The 20,194-nt window shown below is 41.6% G+C and overlaps 1 protein-coding gene across 8 annotated transcripts in view; it reads right to left on the bottom strand.

Moving 5' to 3' along the window:
* Positions 1-20,194, bottom strand: part of RCBTB1 (RCC1 and BTB domain containing protein 1) — a 72,221-nt gene that overhangs the window by 32,630 nt on the left and 19,397 nt on the right. For 5 of the 8 annotated variants that reach the window (XR_009451331.1, XM_059684586.1, XM_059684589.1 and 2 more), the window contains exons 2-5: positions 16,901-17,070; positions 16,367-16,517; positions 5,659-5,825; positions 1,169-1,327 (exon numbers count right to left, since the gene is read on the bottom strand). Coding sequence is in view for 7 of the 8 variants with exons in the window: in XM_059684586.1 (XP_059540569.1) it covers positions 1,169-1,327; positions 5,659-5,825; positions 16,367-16,517; positions 16,901-17,026 (603 nt within the window). In the remaining variant the exon portion in view is untranslated. Of the gene's footprint in view, positions 1-1,168; positions 1,328-5,658; positions 5,826-16,366; positions 16,518-16,900; positions 17,071-20,194 lie in introns of those variants that run through there. The other 3 variants (XM_059684584.1, XM_059684587.1, XM_059684588.1) reach the window with 3 other exon arrangements.

Genomic DNA, 20,194 nt, shown 5'->3' with positions numbered 1-20,194 from the left:
TTTCATTTCATTTGTTTTCCTTTGTTAAAATAACCACATAATAATCTTCTTAAAATTAAATTTATTTTTAAAAAGGAAGTGAAGAATACTTCCTTCTTGGAATTGGAGATGTCATATGACTATCCCAAGGAATTCTAAGTCATCCAGGATATCAGGGTTGATTCCAAAAATAAATGAACACAGGGGAGCACTCTATCACCCAAGGCACGATTCCACATGTGTGTGCCCAAAAATGTATTTTTGGGTAATTTTTGTGTACTAAGTCATGCAGAGGAGGTGACAGGTCCATTTAAGTAGAAGTTGCAACCAGAATAATTTCTTAAAAATAACCATTCATTCGAACGTGACCATGAGAGAGGGTCACTGAAAGGTGGGTTTTTAAAAGTAGCCAACGACAATCATGACAAAAAAGATTATGCTTTTGCAAGTTGCTTCTTCCTGTGAACGAACATTCCAGATATAGGCAGGTAGTTAGTTCTACAGAGACAACATGCCCACTGGAGTCATCAACTGCCTATAAACATCACCAGTGAACTTCAAAAAGTGCACAATTGATTTTTTCATTGGAAGAATGAGGTATGTAAAATTTTAATTGGCTGATTAAATCGCAAACAAATATCTATAAACATTAAGCTACTTGGATCTTCCACAAAAATAAAATTTAGACACATTAGGATCTTTACTTACAGATAAATTAAAAAATTCACAGTAAAGCCCTGGCCAGTATGACTCAGTTGACTGGAGCATAGTCCTGTACACCAAAAGGCAGTGGGTTCGATTCCTGGTCAGGGCATATACTCAGGTTGTGGGTTTGATCCCTGGTTGGGATGAGTGTGGAAGATAACCAATCAATATTTCTCTCTCGCATTGATGTTTCTCTCTCTCATTGATGTTTCTCTCTCTCTCTCTCTCTCTCTATCTCTCCCCCTCCTGCCTTCCCTCTCCCTCCCTTCTCCCTTCCTCTCTCTAAAATCAATTAGAAACAAAATTCACACTGAGGAGCAAACATTCTCTGGTTACTCCTCAGTCAGTAACCAGTTAGCTATCAATGGGGTTATCAAAAAAAAGGACTCTTGCCTCCACAATCTAATACACGCACCTTATGAAAAAAAGACATTTCATTACAAGAAGAGGGGGGAGGAAAAAGGGGAATGCAAAGATAGCTCACCTCACCAGTGTCAAGAACAGCCATGGATGAGGTCTGACCACAGGCAATGCCTACTACCCTCTTAATATGTAAACAATTGGTAACTTTTCGAGGAGTTGGTTGATTTGCTGTAGATCCTGATCCCACCTGGCCACAGTTGTTATAGCCCCAAGCAAATACCTACACAAAAGAAGGGAGGGGGGGAGATAATGGTAAGGGTGAAAATTCTACAATCATAAATAAACCCACTTAACAAAGTACTTACAATGTGCTAAATGGCTGAGTGCTTTGCGGCATTAACCTATTCAATCATCATAGTAACCTGTACTGTGACCCCGGGGTAGACACTATTACCATCCCCATTTACACATGGAAATGGAAATGGAAATGCAGAGAGGTTAAGTGATTTGCTCAAGGTTCCAGAGTTAGCAAGTAGTAGAAGTGGAAGTTGAACCCAACACAGTCCAGCTGTGCTCTTCACCACTACGCTGCATTGTCTCTATAATTATGGCAGCGATATATGTTTTTTAATCTGGCATCAATTAAAAATGAAGTATATGCTACATAAGTATCGTGACATGAAAAAAACCTGCTTAACTCTTTAGTCATAACATTTTTTTAAGGAAACTTTCAAAACCATACTATGCTTTTTCCCTGTCCAATACTGGACATTCATAACCTTTCCCAATGACCCAGGACCATCATTATTATAATTATCAATCATAGTTCCACATCATAACAGAAATGACCGGAAGCACTGCGGAGGCATTTATCTCTACAGAAATGACACCAAGCTGTTAGTCTGTTCTTGCTAATAGTTCCTCTGCATCCTGCTTATTAATTTTGGCCTATGATCTGCCATAACCTGAAACCGTCTTTCTAAGAAAGAGAGAGACATAAACAGATCTCTAAGCTGGTTAAAATCTAGTAACAAAGATGAAAAATAACCAAAACATCACTTCAGGTTAATTACCAAAACATTCTATCAAACAGGAGTGTGATCAGAGAGGAGAATTAGGGGAAGGGGAATTTTGGCAGTAGAGAAAATAAACTTCTACACTAGGGAACACTTCCTGAAAGTAGAGTCACAGAAAAATATACATATACATATTTAAAAAAGAGGAAATATGCAAATTAGGCCAGGACGCCATAACAGGTCACGACCGAACAGGAAGAGGTTGTGCGGGCAGGTGAGGTCTGGAGCAGAGACTGATGCAGAGATAGGGAGACTGGCAAGCTGCTGCGCCCCAGCTCAGGCCAGCCTCCCAGAGCTGGAGCCTGGAGTGGACACAGACAGGGACAGGGGGGCCGGCCCACAGCCTCCGCGGCCCAGCGCAGGCCCGCAGGCCCGGAGAGGAGACAGCGGGCCTGCCTCTCACGGAAGCAGTGCGGCTCCCTCCTGCCTCCTGCAGAAGCAACGGGGCTCCCTCCGGGCTCCCATGGACGCCAGCAGCTCACTTCCGCCTCCCGCGGAAGCAGCGCTGCGGTTCCCATGGGCTCCCCCGGAAGTGGCGGGCAGCCTACTGCGTGCAATATTGCACGATGGGCTACTAGTCTAGGATAATAATGCAAATATTTAGCACAATTATGCAAAGTAACATATGCTTAAGGTAAAAATTACCAGGAATCTAAACTGTACAAATTAGTAAGTTCCAATTTCAACAATCGTTCTTCTGGCACTTCTCAAACATCCTAGTTCCCTTGCAATGCGACTGTCTTTTATTTTAAAAACTAGAGGCCTGGTGCACATATTCGTGCACAGGTGGGGTCCTCGGTCTGGCCTGTGCCCTCTCACAATCCGGGACCCCTCAGGGGATGTCGGACTGCCAGTTTCGGCCTGACCTGTGGGGATCAGGCCAAAACTGGCAGTCCGACATCCCCTGAGGAATGTAGTAGTGTGTGAAGCAGCAGGCAGCTGGGGAGGAGACCGGGCACTGCATCGCTCCCGCTCATCCCGGCCCTGCTGGTGCCTGCCACCACCGCCACTCGCCACTCGGCAGCATGCTGCTGAGGAGGCGGGAGAGGCTCGTGCCGCCCCAGCTGCGCTCACCATCTGTGAGCCCATGAGCCCGGTGTCTGGTGCTCCTCAGTCAGCTGAGCGGCACTCCTGCTGTGGGAATGCACTGACCACCAGGGGGCAGCTCCTGCATTGAGCGTCTGCCCCCTAGTGGTCAGTGCACATCATAGTGACCAGTCAAATGGTCATTCAGTTGCTTAGGCTTTTATATAGAGACTAGGGGCCCGGTGCACGAAATTCGTGCACTGGGTGTGTGTGTGGGGGGGGGGGAGTGTCCCTCAGCCCAGCCTGCCCCCTCTCATATACTGGGAGCCCTCAGGCATTGACCCCCATCACCCTCTGATCGCTTGATCGGCCCCTTGCCCAGGCCTGACGCCTCCGCCAGAGGTGTCAGGCTTGGACAGGGGATCCCCATCTCCCCCTGATCACTGGCTCTGGCCCCCGCCCAGGCCTGAGGCCTCTGCCCCAGGAATCATGCCTGGTCAGGGGACCCCCATCTCCCTCTGATCGCTTGCTCCACCCTCCGCCCAAGCCTGACGCCTCTGACCCAGGCTTCAGGCCTGGGCAAGAGGACCATCATATCCCCCCAATCCCCGGCTCCGCCCCCCGCCCAGGCCTGATGCCTCGGCCAGAGGAGTTGACCCTCATCACCCTCCGATCACCAATCACCGGATCGGCCCCTTGACCAGGCCTGAGGCCTCTGGCAGAGGTGTCAGGCCTGGGCAGGGGACCCCCAGCTCCCCGTGGTTGCAGGCTCCGCCCCTGCCCAGGCCTAATGCCTCTGGCTGAGGCGTCCGGCCCGGGCAGCGGGGACCCGCAGCTGCAGCGGCCCCGCGATCGTGGGCTTCGCTTTAGGCCCAGGCAAGGGACCCCTAGCTCCCGGGACTGCCAGCTTCGACCGTGCCCAGCTCCCATTGTTGGCTCCACCCCTACTTGCTGCTATCACTGGCCAGGGCGGCAAAGGCGCCTGATTCTCCGATCATGGCTGGGGGGCAGGGCAAAGGCGGCCCCAGGGCTGCCTTTGCCCTGCCCCCCAGCTCTTAGCTCCCCCCTGGGTTTCCGATCACTGTCAGTGGCAGGGGGCTTCTTCCTGCTTTCCCTTTCGCCTCCCTGCATTGTGCCTACATATGCAAATTAACCGCCATCTTGTTGGCAGTTAACTGCCAATCTTAGTTGGCAGTTAATTTGCATATAGCCCTGATTAGCCAATGAAAAGGGTATCGTCATACGCCAATTACCATTTTTCTCTTTTATTAGATAGGATGGGGACTGTAGTTCTACTAACCAAGAAGCAAACTAGGAAACAGTGGATTCCGGGGCATAATGCCTATATGCTAGCCTGGCTCCACCCCATCCCAGCTATGAAACCCTGATCTCCCTGAGCTTCTTTGGTTTCTCCATGCATAACCCATCCTATGTAGTAAAATCACTGTAACACAATTGAAGAACTTTAAACAGGGAACAATATGACCTGCTTTGTGTTTTAGAAATCACAGGAGGTGGAGAAATAATACTAGACAGGTAGACCAATGAAAAAGCTGTGGAATAAAACATCAGAGTAACAAGGCCTGACCTAAGATTATGGAGACGGAGGGGAACAAAATGATATGAGATTAGAAAGTAGAGTCAACAGGATGAGTAACCTTTAAGATAAACATGGAACTTGTGGGGTAAACAAATAGTACAGCTCCTACTGGAATGTTGGTAAAGTTATTTTCTGACATCATTACATTTACTGAAAAAAAAAAAATACACCCTAAGGGATGAGGTAATTTTAAAAAAAAAGTACAGAACACTGTCATACACCTCTAATTTGTAGTATTAGTAAACAGCACGAGACGCAACTGCTTTAAGACTGAAATCTACCATCATCAAAGAGTGTTCCTGATCACATAATACAGGATGTGTTAGAAAAAGAGTATGTTCCTACATTGTGTTTAGCTACACACACAGAGCTACTATGTTCACACTACACCAAATACAATGTGGTCGTTATATTTTTGGCACTTTCACAATAGTTAAAAGGTAGAAACAAGCCAAATACCCAGCAACAGATAAACAAATAAACAAAATGTGGCATATAAATATAATGGAATATTATTTAGCCTTAAAAAGGAAGGAGATTCTGACACATGCTACCACCTGGATAAATCTTGAAGACATTTTGCTATGTTAAATAAGGTAGTCGTAAAAGGAAAAATACTGTAGATTCCATTCATAGGAGGCACCTAGAGTAGTTAAATTCATAGATACAGAAAGTCATTGCCAAGGGCTCAGGAAAGAGGAAATGGAGAATTAATGATTAACAGGTATAAAATTTCAGTTTTGCAAGATAAAAAGAGTTCTGTGGGTGAATGGCGGTGATGGTTACACAACAATGTAAGTGTAGCTAATGGCACTGAACTGTACACTTAAAATGGTTAAGATATCAAATTTTATATTATGTGTATTTTAGCACAATTTAGAAAATAAAGAATAAAAGCAAGGTACTTACCTCTCCATCAGCTGCCAAAGCCACTGAATGATGGGAGCCACAAGCTACTTCAATCACTTGTTTGATCAAGAGATTGGTACAGACTTGGATGGGAGCAATGCCTTGGTTGGTTGTCCCATTCCCAAGCTGGCTATATCCATTGTGGCCCCAGGCGTAAACAACTCCATCTATAGAAGATGGCCACACACAAAGAATCAGCTCCAAGAAGAAATAGCATCCCCGTACTTTTCCCCCAGATTTTGCACAACTCATCCTCCTACCTTAATTTTTTCACATTGCCCTTCTCCCTACAAAGTAACCACTGATGAGGAGGAGTGAGGGAAAGAGAAAATAGGATAGACAGATGCAAAATTGTTAAAGAAAGGACTAACACAGAAAGAAGATCAGCTTTGTGGTCAGAAGTCAGTTTATATATTAAAAAATTAGACCTTCTACACACTTTAAATCATCTCAATAGTTTCTGTGTCAAGTACCAAGCAAAAGGGAAAACACAGGAAAGTTCAATACTAATCTTTACCATCATTTTACCAAATGCCAAGTTTCATGGAACTGTGGGGCGAGTATGTGCGTGTGTCACTCACGAAGTATAGAGGAAAGAGGTGTACTACTTACAAGAGTGTACTTTTTGTATAAACTATACATAAAAATCACAGGCTTCTCTCAAACAGACTAGTGGCATAAAATCTGACTGAATTTTTTTTTTAATTTATCTTTTGGGGATTCTGATAGAGGTCACTTGTCTGTTATCTGTCCCGCTCTGGAAGTATCATTGTTCCATGCATTTCCTCCCACAGCATGATGAGTATCAAGAGCAGATATCCCAGAGTTACACACTTTTCTCATGTCTTTCCATAGTAATAAAGCATCCTGACTTTTTAAGGACAATCTATGTCTGGCAACCACAAAATCCAAGAGAGACAGCAGAAATCCAAGTATTATTGTCAGGCTGCTGACTCACTGACAACAGTCCCCAAGCAATCAAGGACAGGCACTCATAGGTTTCTTATTATCTACTCTAGAGGAACTATAACTCAACAAAGTCAAAGTTCTCTTCCAGTACAAGCCAGATCTGGAGAACCTCTGATGTATGTCTCACAAATTTTTCCTTTGTAAATGTAACATAATGATAGTAAAATGCTTCAAGTTACTTTCTGGAGTGAGACAAATTGATTATAAAGTTCAATGGAAAGAACAAACAAGAAAAAGCCCCGTTTTAAAAAGAACCTAAAAGGTAGCTAGCTCCATCAGTTATTAAGCTATAAGAAGTTTCTAAAACTAAAATTAATACTAGGCCATGGACAGACCAACCAATGAAATGGAATTCAAAGTCTAGAAATAAACCAATTGTATATGGAAAAGAAAACTATGTCAGTTGGGGGAAATGGACTTTTTACAAGTTGTATTGATATACGGTAATTGGGCAGTCATATTGAAAAATTAAACTCATTCCTTACATCATGTATCATAACCTCCCAATAAATCATTTTTAAATGTACAAAAATAAAACCATACAAGAACTAGAAGGAAAAATTAGTAAATTCCTCCATAACCAGGGAGTAGGGAAAACTTACCTATAACACAAAACCCAGATGCAATAAAAAGAGTGATAAATCTAGTTATAGTTTTGAAAAAACTTTACAAGGAAATAAACACTATGAGCAAAGAAAAACGGTAATATTGGGAAAAAAATATTTGCAATTTCTATTACTAAGCGATAATCTTTAATATAAAAAAAGCTTCAAAAAATACAAAAGAAAACAACCAAGACCCCTATAGAAAAATGAATAGTATCAAGAGGAGATATCCCAGAGTTACACTCTTTTCTCATGTCTTTCTCATGGTAATAAAACATCCTGACTTTTTAAGGACCATCTGTCTGGCAACAACAATATCCAAGGACAATCTATGAGTTAAGAGGTGTACTTTTTGTATACATATCCTATATAATAAAAGCCTAACATGCTAAGTGTCCAGTTGTCCAGTCGGTTGTTCAACCAATCCAAGCGTAATATGCTAATGATATGCTAAGGCCTCTCAACTGCTCACTATGAGGTGCACTGACCACCAACGGGCAGTCGACCAGTCAACCAGTCGCTATGATGTGCACTGACTACCAGGGGGCAGACACTCTGACCAGTAGGTTAGCTTGCTGCTAGGGTCCAGCCAATCAGGACTCAGCGATATGGGCTGGACACACTCTAGAGCCCTCCTGCAGTCCCTCCCCGGCTGGCTAACCTCCCACATACCTCCCTGGCCCCAATCGTGCACCGGTGGAGGTCCCTCAGCCTGGCCTGTGCCCTCTCGCCATCCCGGACCACTCAGGGGATGTCAAAGAGCCGGTGTCAGCCAGATGATGGAACAACCAGTCGCTATGATGCGCACTGACCACCAGGGGGCAGATGCTCAATGCAGGAGCTGCCCTCTGGCGGTAAATGCACTCCCACAGGGGGAGCACCGCTCAGCCAGAAGCCAGGCTGATGGCTAGTGAGAGCAGCAGCGGTGGCGGGAGTCTCTCCTGCCTCTGTGGCAGGGCTAAGGATGTCCAACTGCCATCAGTAGGATATCTCCTGAGGGCTACCAGACTGCAAGAGGGCACAGGCCGGGCTGAGGGACACCACCCGCCAAGTGCACGAATTTCGTGTACTGGGCCTCTAGTATACTATACTATAGTATATATGTATATACTTCATTGATGGATCACAATGAAAGAAATGTAAATGGGTCTTAACTGTAAGAAAAGATGCTCAACCTCACTCATAAGGAGAAAAATGCAAATAATGGAAGATCAGACTCCACTAACCAAGACTGACCTACCCACTACCATTGCTGAATGCCCACTATGCCAGTAACAGAACCACTGCAGAGCTCCTGATACAGCACCACCCCTCAGGAGACCAACTAGTTATTTGATAGCAAGATGACTCCAAATGGACCCATTCCATCCTGGAAAGAGCAGCCATTCACATTGACAGGAATCAACATCTAACCCAGATATGGATTTCCTGCACACAGGGCCCCAGCCAGCACCACTATATGAGGGCTTACAGAGTAATCCACTGATAGAGGATCCCACAAAACATCTGATCAGACTCACTTCATAGCAAAAGCGGTGCAGCAGGGCTCACTGGTCCTGTCATACTGATCCTGACTCACTGACAACAGTCCCCAAGCAATCAAGGACAGGCACTCATAGGTTTCTTATTATCTACTCTAGAGGAACTATAACTCAACAAAGTCAAAGTTCTCTTCCAGTACAAGCCAGATCTGGAGACCTCTGATGTATGTCTCACAAATTTTTCCTTTGTAAATGTAACATAATGTAACATAAATCTAAGAGCTGCTGGCTGAGATAGCGTTGACAAGCTGGCTTGGCACCCAGGTCACACATGGCAGTCCTTTGGTGTACACCTGCCCCATAGTGACAGTAAACAGAAATGTGCAGCAGTCATGGCCAGAGTACAACATGGTCAGGGGCTAGGACTCCTTAGAGATGAGACTGGGTCTCACAATCAGGAGAGCCACCCAAGCCAGGTGCTAGCCAAGTGTGAAAAAAATCTAGAAGAGGTTCGAGGAAAAAGGTGATGAGAATCAGCTGTGGCCAACAGACCAGCTACAGTGCAGAGGTTATAATATATCCCAGTAAAGATCTTTTTATATATTTTCCCTAAGAAAAGAGGCCCACCAGAATCCTGAAGGACTGGCAGTACATGACAGAGACCTAGTGAATGCTGTGCTGTGTCATCCATGTGTCCCTCAGGATTAAGGTCTTACTTCCCAGACGCTGACAGTGCTACTATAAGTCCTCTCCAGATTTGCCCTTGGCAATTACTTTCTTGTTATTATTTTACTCTTTAAAATAGTATACATACATCTTTCTTCTTTTTTTACTTGATGAAGCATAGGAAAATTTAATTCCTTCATGGGATAGCTCTTAGTAAAAATTCCTAGGAAATATTCAAAGCAACCCAATCAATCCAACTGGATGCCACTGTCCACTTGCCATGCTGCCTCTAACAGACCAAGGATGAAGCTTCAGGATCTCTTGAGGATTAAGAGACAAGCAAATTTACCCAAGGATGTGCCAGTGAAACAATACCAAACTAGAAGGAAGAGTGGGGAGTGGGTAAGGGAGAGTGTAGAGGGAGACAAAGAAGCATCCCACGAATCTCTGACTTTCAAGGAAACTCAGTATAGCCTTCACAGACTGGACACTGGGTTGAAGAAGTGACCAGAAAAAATCCTATATAATAAAAGGTTAATATGCAAATCAACCAAATGGCAGAACGACTGGTGGCTATGACGTGCACTAACCACCAGGGGGCAGACACTCAATGCAGGAGCTGCCCCCTGGTGATCAGTGCGCTCCCACAGCGGGAGCACCGCTCATCCAGAAGCCAGGCTCACGGCTGGCAAGCGCAGCGGTGGTAGCGGGAGCCTCTCCCATCTCTGCGGCAGCGCTAAGGTTGTCCGACTGATGGCTTAAGCCCACTCCCCGGGGTGAGGGGGCCTAAGCCATCAGTCAGACATCCCTTGAGGGCTCCTGGACTGCAAAAGGGTGCAGGCTGGGTTGAGGGACACCCACACCCGTGAGTGCATGAATTTCATACACCAGGCCTCTAGTAATTTTATAAGTAACCTAATTTAATATTGTTTCAGAAGACAAAGAGAAATCCATAAGCCCTAGGTTTGTATGTGAAGTAATGATACTAAATGAATACTTATGTTCACCAGGTGGGGCTATATGTTCAATTTAATAACATATCATTATTTGAAATATTCCTAAAATGCCCTTCAGAAATACCACATAGGCAAATAAGAACTGAAAACAAGTTTTTATTTTCATTCACTCCCCAAATCCTACTGAAATGACAGTAAGGGGTCAGAGGAAGGCATAAACACTCAAGGAAAAGAACAACAAAGAAGAAAATACAACAGGAGACATGTCAACAAAATTATGGGAACTGGAAAGCAGATGGACGTAATAAGAAGCAAATCAGATCAGAGCAGGTGACACCTATAGCAGCAAAAGGAGCAGCCAATTCCAGCACCAAATCTCACAAAGGCCCAGGGACCACAGGAGATACAAGGGCAGGGTCAACTGAAAACTGCAGCAGTTAGTCCCTAAATCTCATCCTCTTCCTATGGGGTCAGGCAACTACCCCTCCTCAACCCTGGAAAAAGACAAGAGACTTACAGTATTTTACTTAATGTGAATTTCTTATAGTAACCCAACTTTACCCTTTGACCAAAGCTGCTACCTTCCCTTCCCCACATAACACAACAAAGAAAATAAGAATGAGGGCGCTGGAAAAATAATCTAGAGAGGCTCTGAAAGCAGCATCGATTGATTACTTCCTGGAGGCGCCCAGACCAGGGATGGAACCACAATTTAGGAATGTGCCCTGACTGGGAACTGAATCTGCAACCTTTTGGTGTAGGTGAGATGCTCCAACCAACTGAGCCATCTGGACAGGGCAGATCATTAAACCTTTCAAGAAAGCCTCCAACTTAAAAGTCAGAGACCAGCCCAGCCAGTGTGGCTAAGTGGTTGAGTGTTGACCTATAACCAGGAGGTCACAGTTCGATTCTGGTCAGGACACATGCCCAGTTTGTTTGCTCAATCCCCAGTGTGGGGCATGCAGGAGGCAGCCGATCAATAATTCTCTCTCATCACTGATGTTTCTATCTCTCTCTCCCTCTTCCTTTCTCTCTCTGAAATCAATAAAAACATATTTTAAAATAAATTAGCTAAACATTTTTTAAAAGTCAGAGACCAAAACAAAGAAAAACAAGAAACTAGGGAGATAATAATAATAATAATAATAATAATAATAATAATAATAAAGAAACAATGCAGAGAACAGAAAATAATTTTTAAATAATGTATAGTTAGCATAGTCTCAAGGAAAAGATACTGGATTCATAAAACAAGAACAGGAAGCTCTGGAAAAGAACATTTAGAGAACAAGAAAGAGAACTTGGAAATGTAATAGCAGAAATATTAAAATTTGACAATGTTAAAATTTGTAAGGTAAGTTGAAGAAATTTCCCTGAAAGATCTAGAATCTCTAACATCTTTCTAAGAAAAATTCCAGAAAGAAAAGAACAGAGAAAACAAAGGGAACTGTCCATGAAATATTACAAGAAATTTTTCTAGAAATGAAAGAATTTCTAGATTGAAGGACCAGTAGAATAATCAATGAAATTAATTAAAAACTACCCCCACCAGAATATATAACCATGGTTATTTCAGAACACTTGGAATAAAGAAAAGATCCTTACAGCTTCCAAAGAGGAAAAAAAGTCTTAGCAAAATAGCAAATGTCAGAATGGCATCAGATTCTCAAGAGCAACCCTTGAAACTTGAAAGGTAAAATGACTTCAAAATTCTGAGGAAACAAATGGCAGTGCCATATTTAATCTTTTGAGGAAACGCCATACTGTTTTCATAATGGCTGCACCAGTCTGCATGTCCACCAGCAGTGTACTAGGGTTCCCTTCTCTCCATATCCTCTCCAGCACTTCTCATTTGTTAATCTGTGGATGGTAGCCATTCCGGCAGGCATGAGGTGATACCTCATTGTCATTTTAATTTGCATCTCTCTGATGATCAGTGACTTTGAGCATTATTTCATATGTCTCTTGGCCTTCTGTATGTCTACTTTAGAGAAGTGTCTATTTAGGTCCTTTGCTCATATTTAAATTGGATTACCTTCCTTTTGTTAAATTGTATGAGTTCCTTATATATTTTGGATAATAACCCCTTATCAGATGTATCATTGGCAAATATGTTCTCCTATACAGAAGGTTTCCTTTTCGTTTTATTGATGGTTTCTTTTGCTGTGCAGAAGCTTTTTACTTTGATGTAGTCCCATTTGTTTATTTTCTCTTTTGTTTCCCTTGCCCTAGGAGATATATCAGCAAACATACTGCTCTGAGATATGTAGAGATTTTGCTGCCTATGGTTTCCTCTAGGATTTTATGGTTTCATAACTTACACTTAAGTTTTTTATCCATTTTGAGTTTATTCTTGTGTATGATGTAAGTTGGTGGTCTAGTTTCATTTTTTTGCATATACCTGTCCAATTTTCTCAACACTATTGAAGAGACCATCTTTACTTCATTGTATGCTCTTGCCTCCTTTGCCAAATATTAATTGTGATCCCACTTATAGGAATATATCCTAAGAAACCCAAAACACCAATCAGGAAGGATGCATTCACCTGTATGTCCCTAGTAGTGCAATTTTCATCAGCCCAAGTGCCCATCAGATGAGTAGATTAAAAAAAAAAAGCTGTGGCACATTTACACCATGGAGTACTATGCAGCAGTAAAAAAAAAGGATCTCTCATCCTTTGAGACAGCATGGAGGGACCTGGAGTGTATTATGCTAAGCAAAATAAGCCAGTCAGAGAAAAACAAGTATCACATGATCTCACTCATATGTGGAATCTAAAGAACAAAATAAACTGAGAAACAAAACAGATCCAGAGACACAGAAACATAGAACAAACTGTTGAATCTCAGAGGGAAGGCGGGGGGTGTGTGGTGTGTGGGAGGAGATTAACCAAAGAATTTATATGCATATATGCATAACCCATGGACACAGACAATAGTGTGGTGAAGGCCTGGGGTGGGGAGGTAGATGTGGGCCAGAAAGAGTTAGAAGGGAGAAAAAGGGGACACTTGTAATACTTTCAACAATAAAGATAAAATTTTTTAAATTCTGTAAAACATGATTTCTAATTAGGAATTCTAAGATCCGCCAAAACCATTGCTCAATTGCAAGCGTAAAATAAAGACCTTTTAAGACAGGGTCTCAAAGATTTCTCTCACACCCTTTCCTTGGTAAACTACTAGAGAACGTGTTTTACCCAAATGAGAGTATAATCCAAGGAGGATTATAGGACACAAGCAATAGGAGATTCAGAGAGGACAAAGGTGAGGGGACTTCCAAGGATAGTGGTGAAATGAAGTTCTAGGCTGACAGCTGTGCAGAAGGTCTAGAGCAGCGATTCACAACCTGTGGGTCACGACCCCTTTGGGGGTCGAACGACCGTTTCACAGGGGTCACCTAAGACCATCGGAAAACACATATATAATTACATATTGTTTTTGTGATTAATCACTATGCTTTAATTATGTTCAATATGTAACAATGAAAATACATCCTGCATACCAGATATTTACATTATGATTCATAACAGTAGCAAAATTACAGTTATGAAGTAGCAACAAAAATAATTTTATGGTTGGGGGTCACCACCACATGAGGAACTGTATTAAAGGGTCGCGGTATTAGGAAGGTTGAGAACCACTGGTCTAGCAGGGGTGGGCAGACTTTTTGACTCGAGGGCCACAATGGGTTCTTAAACTGGACTGGAGGGCCGGAACAAAAGAATGGATGGAGTGTTTGTGTGAACTAATATAAATTCAAAGTAAACATCATTACATAAAAGCGTATGGTCTTTTTTTTTTTAGTTTTATTCATTTCAAACGGGCCGGATCCGGCCCGTGGGCCGTAGTTTGCCCATGGCTGGGTCTAGAGTGACAGACCAGGCTGCAGCAGAGGGACAGAGGGCTCCAGAAATGACCTGATATGCTCAGATGTACTGTAAAGCAAGACTGCTCTGTAGAAGAGCTTTGGAATATGTTAATGATAAGTATAAAAGAACTCCAGGAAAACAAACAGTTGTATAAGAAACGATGTGGGCTCAGGTATAAACAATGCTTATAGAGTTCTAAGTAAACATTGAACACCGATTTCACCAAAATGGTGATGATATCACTGTACTGAAATGATAAGCAGAGGGAGGAGAGGGAAGGGAAAGAGAGCTAAATTCTATCTGCCATTATAAATGTCAAATGATAATATCTAAAATGAGAAATTTGGAAATAGCAGTATAAGCATGTTAATTTAAAAATTTGAGTTAAATATCAAAAGAAACATCTGAGAGTTAAAAGTGGTTCCTTCTGAAGAGCAGTTTCTGAGTAAAGACGGATAGGACAAAGATCCTGCTTTTTATGAAAAGCCATAAACTATTTGAGGATTTCGAGTGTTAAACTGTTTTATTGTTTTTGTTAAATTCTTTTAAAACTATATGATTGTCAACATACAGTACACACAAATATATATATTCGTAGAGATACATAATACACGCATGTTTACTGTATATTGTGTAAAATGTATTATAATGATCAAAATGAAATTAAAAACAAAATGAAAAACATGCCCATGAGAAAATCAGATTATTTACGTTTATTGTTTATTTTTTAATTTTTTTTATTGATTTCAGAGAGGAAGGGAGAGTGAGAGAGATAGAAACATCAATGATGACAGAAAATCGTTGATCGGCTGCCTCCTGCATGCCCCACACTGGGGATCGAGCCCGCAACCGAGATATATGGCCTGACTGGGAACCAAACCCGTGACCTCCTTACTCCTAGGTCAATGCTCAACCACTGAGCCACACCAGCCAGGCCTGTTTATTGATATTTACATCTCAACTGTAACATTCAAGATAGTTAAAACTGTATGATCTGGATGCTAAAAATAATTCAAAAGAAGAGTTATAATTTCCTAAGGTCACCACTTTGAAAAAAACCAAAAAATTTGAATGTACATGTTTTAGTATATTTGCTCTAAATAATTGCCTCAGGAATTTACGGTGAAAAATCAATCACTAGTTAAAACTGATATGCATTCAGAAAAAAATAAATCATTAGGTCACAATGGATGACAGGCTGAACCAGTCAGCAAAGTTGTAACTGCTTGAAAGAGCCAGTGTAATTCTAGAAAGGCAAGATTACATAACACGGAAGTGAGACAATCACCTCATTATGCTCAACACATTATACTCTTACTAAACAATCATGCTCAGATCTGGATCTCACAGCTTGAGAAAGATATAGACAAGCTGGAGTGGACTCAGATATAAGTTAAAAGCAATTAAAAAGCTCAATACCAAGAAGACCTATGGCAACATCCAAGGAAGCTCCTAGTCTGGAGACAAAAAGGCAAGGAGTAAACTGTCTCCCAAATGCCACCCAATAGGATAACCCAACAAAAACCTAAGGACCTCTGCTACAGATGGAGAGATGGGGAGAAAGATGGGGGCGGGGGGAGAACGCACGCTAGTGTGCCTAAAATATAAAAGGAAGAACTTAAATTATAAATAACAGATTTTCAGAGTTCTGGTTGCCCACAATAGAGATAAATGACCAAAGACAAATAACAGTCTCCTTGGAGAGGCAGAGAGAAAGGGAGAGGACTCTATCTCACATTTTTTCCATAAGGCACCCACAGGAATGCCAGGGAATAAACTAAGATTTATTGAATTCAAGGTTCAGGAATTACACAAAGAAAGGAAAACCAGTTTTATCTTTATTTACAAAAATGTACCAAGTAAAACCTTAAAGTTGCCTTGTTACCACAAATCCATTGAAAAATTAGGCTGCAAGGACCACTTCCTTGCTATAACTAATCTTTCACAACTGTACATAAGTAGCCTAAAACCTCAGAAGTTTGCTTAATTTGCAAGTCATCCGATGGCTGTTCCAGTTAGCCTGGTGTTTAATTTTTACCACTCAGAAAGTAATAAACAAACCATGAGAAATTAATTATTTGATCCAGCCCTACCTCCTTTTAGCTTAGAATTAACTGCTCCATTTTCCACAAACTGAAAAGCTGGACTTATTCCCTCTTTACCTTCAGTGCTGAGAAGAACATGTGGTCCACTGCCATAACTAAGGCTTTTAATCTTCTTTCCACATAAGGCTTCTAGCTTTTTGGGTGTAAGTGTACTCTGGTTATCTCCAGTTCCTAGACAGTTACTATAGTTCAGTCCAAATACAAAGACCTGGAAAACAAATAGTTCTGTTTGAGATGTTTGACCTAAAGTTACACAAAGGCTCCCTTCTTCACCCTGAAAATGAGACACACTCAAGTTTAGTTTGCCAGCTCGGTGGGTGGGAAGAGACTAAAAAAGTTATTAAGAAAAAGTCAACCTCTGCTGATGTTTAGGATATTGGCTATACTATGAAACCCAAAGAGTAGTAGGGGTGGAGTGGTATTAAATCAAGAAACTGAAAGAAAAGGCAAATTATATCAAAGATACAGTCTTCTTGAATTTCAGGTTCTCTTATCACTGACCTTTCTCCATCTTCAAACTGCATGCTTTAAAGCTCAATCTCAAAATAAGCCCTAAAAGTCAACTCTGGATTTTAAGAGATTCTTTCTTACCTCATCATCTTCAGTAACGTACAGTGCTTCATTGGCTGAGGTGCCAAAGACACAGGCTTTCCGAATAGATGCAATTTCTTGAGGTGAGAGCAGAGTGAAGATTGGCCACTTTCCTACATCCACCATGACTCTGGCTTCAAGCAATTCCTATAAATATGCTGGCATCTCTGCTGTAACAAACAAAAAGGAATCCAAGAAAAAAAATTAAACAACCACTAAACTAATTGTTAAAAGACACTGTTAATAAAATAAAACAAAAGCTAATTCCAGAATAAACTGTCCCCCTACCTTTGGTTAAACAGACTGCTCGCTTACCCCAGCAACGTGTATAACCCTTCCTGCACCTTCAGACCTGGGCCTTTTCCTATGATGGGAGGGAAACTTGCTAGAACCAGTTGACTTATATAAGTCAGTGCTAATCTGTTACATACATGCTTACATGCAAGCTGACAGCAATAATGGAGGGAAGACATGCAAACTGGATGAAACCAGGGTTTTTCATCAGGTATATTTTCTCCAGGAGGATGAGTGTCATGGTGATTGTGTGACTGTGTTTGTGTGTGTGTGTGTTATGAAAATGAGAATCATTATCTCTACCTCCTCACTCTTCCACTACCTCTGCCAGAATGCACTAAAAGACCCCACCCTGTGTGGAATATCACTGCCACACCGAGCCACTGTTAATAAAGGGAATGGGACACCCCTCATATGGTTTAGAGTGGCAAAAATATTAAGAAACACTAGTTTAACATTTACTGGATGAAACCATAAAATAAAGCATTATGTTCTGATCCTAATTTACATGACCACATTTCCTACGTTACATATAGACCATATTTCATTTCACATTGAGAAACATTATTTGAACACAGACAAGACAATTTGCCCTAAATCTGGTGCTAGACGTGATGACTATAGCCTTTATACAAATAGCAATTAGCTTAAAAATACCCAATCCCAATAAAAAATAGAGAGATGCATAAAACTAAAGTTGATCTTTTTAAGGAGTTTTACACAAAGAATCCTGGTCATGGCTCCAATTCTTCTAGGGTTAAAAAGTAATTCTACAAATTCCAGGGGGCTGCACGAGCACAAAACCCTATCATACCAAGTGAATTTCCATTTTGGCTCTCACCTCTGGAAACTGAAATAGAACCAAACAGTTGATAAATACAACCACAGTTTCCTACTCACTCTGTTCTCAGACCTCTAAATATAGCCAAGAGAGGCAGGCCCAAGACCAAGGTCCTTTTCTGGCTCCAGCACCTATGACAGCACCTACAAAGCAAGCCTCAGAGCTTGAGCACGCTTAGCCAAGGCCTCAGTTTCCACCATCCAGAGTGATTTTTTCCATCAGCATCAATTTGGATGGCAAGGATCAGGTTCCAGTTATGCCCCAAGTATCACACCACATAGTCAATAAGCTTTAAACACTATTACCTGTCATTGCACAACCAGACTCCTGGAATGACATTTGAATATTCTGAAAATTGTGCACCCAAGGGTGTGTATGTGTGTGTGCACACACTTGCATATGTGTGTATGTTGGTGGGAACAGGTAAAGGGTGTGGGAAAGGGTAAAAACTAATATATAAATATGTTAAAAAATTTTGTTTCAAATAGTACAAAACAGTATAGGAAAGTAAATCTCCCTATCCTCCCCTTCTAGACCCTCTCTTCAAAGGCAATCACTATTAGTAGCTGTTTTAATTCACTCCAAAGATAGTGTATACTTACATGAGCATTATATGTAAGTATGTGTGGAAGCTTTCCCACCCTACTTAACAGCACATCTTTTTTTTTTTAATGTGATTTTAATATTTTTTTTATTATTATTATTAAGGTATTACAAATGTGTCCTCATCCCCCCCATTAACCCCCAACCTCCCCCTCACACACAAACTCATGCTCCCATTCCCCCGTTGTCCATGTCCATTGGTTTGGCTTATATACATGTATACAAGTCCTGTTGATCTCTTCCCCTTACCCCCGCCCTCCCCTACTTTCCTTCTGGGGAATGACAGCCTGATTGCTGTTTCTCAGTCTTTGGGTCTGTCCCTTTTCATCAGTCTATGTTGTTCTCTATAATCCACAAATGAGTGAGATCATGTGGTATTTATCTTTCTCTGACTGGCTTATTTCACTTAGCATAAAGCTCTCCAGTTCCATCCATGCTGTTGCAAAAGGCAAGAGTTCCTTTTTTTTTACCGCAGCATAGTATTCCATTGTGTATATGTACCACAGTTTTCTAATCCACTCATCTGCTGATGGGCACTTAGGCTGTTTCCAAATCTTAGCTATGGTGAATTGTGCTGCTATGAACATAGGGGTGCATATATCCTTTCTAATTGGCGTTTCTGGTTTCTTGGGATATATTCCTAGAAGTGGGATCACAGGGTCAAATGGGAGTTCCATTTTCAGTTTTTTGAGGAAACTCCATACTGTCTTCCATAGTGGCTGCACCAGTCTGCATTCCCACCAGCAGTGGAGAAGGGTTCCTTTTTCTCCACATCCTCTCCAACACTTGTTGTTTGTTGATTTGTTGATGATAGCCATTCTGACAGGTGTGAGATGATAACGCATTGTCGTTTTGATTTGCATCTCTCGTATAATTAGTGACTTTGAGCAGGTTTTCATATGTCTTTCGGCCTTCTGTATGTCCTCTTTCGAAAAGTGTCTATCTATGTCCGTTGCCCATTTTTTTATTGGATTGTTTATCTTCCTTTTCTTAACAGCACATCTTACAGATCGTTCTGTAGAGTTACTTCACTTTTCGATGGTACTATAGAGGATAACAATTTACCTGTTTCCACTGAGACATTTAAGTCACTTTCAGCCTTTGCTAACATCAACAATACTGCAATTATTGTTTGCACATATTATTGAATATACATGTCTTTTTATACATAAATTCCTAAGACAATCTCCTAAAAATGTACTTGCCAGTTCAAAATTCAATGGCCAGTTTGCCTTTAATAGCTATTTCAAATGGTCCTCTACTGAAGTAGCACCAATATATAAGATAACCATCAATGTGTGGCAGCAACTGTTTACCCACACCCTTACTACACAGTGTGTTATCATGATGTCTCAGTTTTGTTTAAACTTGAATTCTTCTTATGATGAGTGAAGTAGGGCATCATTTTTAGAAATAATCACAATTATAGCAACAATAACAAATGACATTTCCTGAGCACTCTGCACCAAGCACTGTTCTAAATAGTTTACATTTATTAATTCATTTAATCCTTACTTTAGAGACAAGGAAACCAAGGGAAAGCGATATTAAGAATT

The sequence above is a fragment of the Myotis daubentonii genome, chromosome 2, assembly GCF_963259705.1.
Source record: "Myotis daubentonii chromosome 2, mMyoDau2.1, whole genome shotgun sequence".
In the NCBI taxonomy this organism is placed as follows: Eukaryota; Metazoa; Chordata; class Mammalia; order Chiroptera; family Vespertilionidae; genus Myotis; species Myotis daubentonii.
The sequence above is the reverse complement of the archived record's forward strand: the minus strand, read 5'-3'. Positions and strand labels throughout refer to the sequence as shown.